Source organism: Penaeus monodon, chromosome 6 (genome assembly GCF_015228065.2).
Source record: "Penaeus monodon isolate SGIC_2016 chromosome 6, NSTDA_Pmon_1, whole genome shotgun sequence".
Taxonomy (NCBI): domain Eukaryota; kingdom Metazoa; phylum Arthropoda; class Malacostraca; order Decapoda; family Penaeidae; genus Penaeus; species Penaeus monodon.
This window is the reverse complement of record NC_051391.1, coordinates 50,907,878-50,910,377: the sequence shown is the minus strand read 5'-3', so window position 1 is coordinate 50,910,377 and position 2,500 is coordinate 50,907,878. Positions and strand designations below refer to the sequence as shown.

Sequence of the window (2,500 nt, the reverse complement as noted above, 5' to 3'; positions counted from 1 at the left end):
CTTGCTCATCATCCTGACTCCTCGCCTCGCCCCTCTTGGCCTCCGTAATGCCCTCCCGCCTCCTCTCGACGTCCTCCAGCGTGTCCGGGAGGGGCATGTTGTTCGTTTCGGGCAAGAGGGGCACCAGCAGGCTCCCCAGGATTCCCGCCGAGCCGAAAGTGGCGCCGACCGCCCACCACGCCTTCTGCGCCTGCGTCAGGGAGGGAAGGCGGGTCATTCGCGAGGGATGGATGGCCGAATATGGAAGTGCAAAGGGAGATTTAATAACCAATTGATTGATCTTTGTAAAGAGGGTTGATACCTACTGATAGATATATTTTTTTGGTAATCTCGGTGAATTCCTTCAGAGTGAGAGGGAGAGGGGGAGGGTGGGAGGGAGGGAGAGAGAGAGAGAGAGAGAGAGAGAGAGAGAGAGAGAGAGAGAGAGAGAGAGAGAATAAAGAAAAAAAGGAAAAAAAATAGAAAAAAGAAAAGGAAAAAAAGGCAAAAGAAAAAAGAAAAAAAAAGAGAGGAAGAGAAAAGAAAGAAGAGAAAGCCAAGAAGTACACGTACATAGGGACAGCCAGATAAACAGACCAACAAACCAACAGCCCGAGTCGCTCACCAGAACGTCCGTGATGAAGGGCGCCGTCAGGAAGCCGAAACTCCCGGCGAGGCTGGCCAGCGCGAAGCCCCTGGACCTGATCACGGTCGGGTACAGCTCCGGCACGTACATGAAGTTCACCTGCGCGAGGAGGGGAGCTTTGCGGTGACATTCTCTCTCGCTCGCTCGCTCTGTCTCTGTCTCTTATCTCTCTCGCTGGCTCTCTTCTCTCTCTCTCTCTCTCTCTCTCTCTCTCTCTCTCTCTCTCTCTCTCTCTCTCTCTCTCTCTCGCTCGCTCGCTCGCTCGCTCCCTCTCTCCCTCCCTCCCTCTCTCCTCTCCCTCCCTCTCTCTCTTCCTCCCTCCCTCTGTTCTCTCTCTCCCTCTCTCTTTCCCTCTCCCTTCCCTCCCTCTCTCTCTCCTCCTCCCTCCCTCCCTCCCTCCCTCCCTCCCTCCCTCCCTCCCTCCCTCCCTCCCTCCCTCCCTCCCATGTTTCGACTGACCTGGAAAGCGGCAGCAATAAGGAGCAATGACGTCATCACGAGGAGCCATCGTACCCACCAAAGTTCTGCATAATGGAAAGGGAGAAAATTTTGCATAATTCCGGCGAAAAAAAAGAAAAGAAAAAAGAAATTGAGAACAGTAAAATCCATGGCATTAAAATATCGGTAAGGGAAAGATCGAACGACTACGGTGATAATAACAAGAGGAGTATGAAGTGAAGTTGTAATGGGGAAAAAATTCTGCGGTGATAATAACAGAATTCGCTCGAATTGTGAATTTGTTATTTTTATCATTAATAACAAATTATTAAAACAATTTGCCATTATTAAAAAGATCTTGAGTATACCCATTATTATAGCAATAAATCATAACATATAAATCGTCAATTTATCAAGAGGATTTTTTTAAAATATTGAATAATCATGGACATGCAGGGGCGTCACTTCATGTCATGAGTTGGGGGGTGACGGGTAAATTTGCCCTGAAAAAATAATTTTTGCCCTGCAAATCACGAAAAAGAAAATGCTCACTAGCTCTTTATAAGGAATGGACCATCAACCAGTATTATATATCGTATTGTTGGTAGAAAATTATAGATTATAAATACCAGAAAATTTGCCCTGCAGAACTAGAGTTTGCCCTGCAAAAAGAGGCTTTTTTAAGAGTTGGGGGGTGAACCATCCCCCATACCCCCCCCCCCCTTAAATGACGCCCCTGTGGACATGATCATGGAAATGTGTAGCTTTTCGTATATTCATATGTCACCCTATCAAATTATTTCAGACAGAATTACATGTTTTACCGAATTTTTAATAGTTGTGATCGCCCCCCCCCAAAAAAAAAAAAAAAAAAAAATATATATATATAAATAATGAAATAATAATAATAATAATAATAATAATAATAATAATAATATTTATAATAATAATAATGATAATAATAATAATGATAATAATAATAATAATAATAATAATAATAATAATAATAATAATAATAATGATACCAACAACATTGATAATAATAATAACAATAACAACAACAACAACAATAAACTAAAATATATACACGAAAAAAAAAAAAATCGCACACAACTCCTCACCGTCGGGAACCGCCAGATCCACCAGCAGGAGGATGCCCGCCACCAGCAGGGCGCCGCCCACGATAAACCGACGCCCCATCCGCATGTTGAGGGGCGTGGCTAGAAGGATGGCCATGAGGTCCATGGTGCCGGACATGGCCACGTAGATATAAGGGTCGTTGCTAAGGGGGGGAGGGAGAGGGGGGGGTAGATGAATGTTGGTGAGCGCGGGGTTAAAATTTTACTTTGTCCCGCGGTCTCTCGGTGTCTGGTTTAGTTTTGGTTTTAGAATTATGTTGGTCGAGATAATTATGCCTTTTTTCGTTTTTTTTTTATG

At 44.3% G+C, this 2,500-nt stretch overlaps 2 protein-coding genes across 3 annotated transcripts in view; both read right to left on the bottom strand.

Moving 5' to 3' along the window:
- The window catches only part of LOC119574615 (solute carrier family 22 member 7-like), a 23,350-nt gene that overhangs the window by 509 nt on the left and 20,341 nt on the right, over positions 1-2,500 (bottom strand). Inside the window, exons 10-13 of one of the 2 annotated variants that reach the window (XM_037921962.1) lie at positions 2,185-2,345; positions 1,085-1,149; positions 605-724; positions 1-190 (exon numbers count right to left, since the gene is read on the bottom strand). The exon at positions 1-190 is cut by the window's left edge and continues 509 nt beyond it. The gene's annotated coding sequence lies outside the window, so the exon portion shown is untranslated. The remainder of the gene's footprint in view (positions 191-604; positions 725-1,084; positions 1,150-2,184; positions 2,346-2,500) is intronic. The other variant, XM_037921961.1, reaches the window with a different exon arrangement.
- Positions 1-2,500, bottom strand: part of LOC119574054 (solute carrier family 22 member 6-like) — a 3,562-nt gene that overhangs the window by 50 nt on the left and 1,012 nt on the right. The window contains exons 2-5 of the mRNA XM_037921143.1: positions 2,185-2,345; positions 1,085-1,149; positions 605-724; positions 1-301 (exon numbers count right to left, since the gene is read on the bottom strand). The exon at positions 1-301 is cut by the window's left edge and continues 50 nt beyond it. Of these exons, the coding sequence (XP_037777071.1) occupies positions 1-301; positions 605-724; positions 1,085-1,149; positions 2,185-2,345 (647 nt within the window). The remainder of the gene's footprint in view (positions 302-604; positions 725-1,084; positions 1,150-2,184; positions 2,346-2,500) is intronic.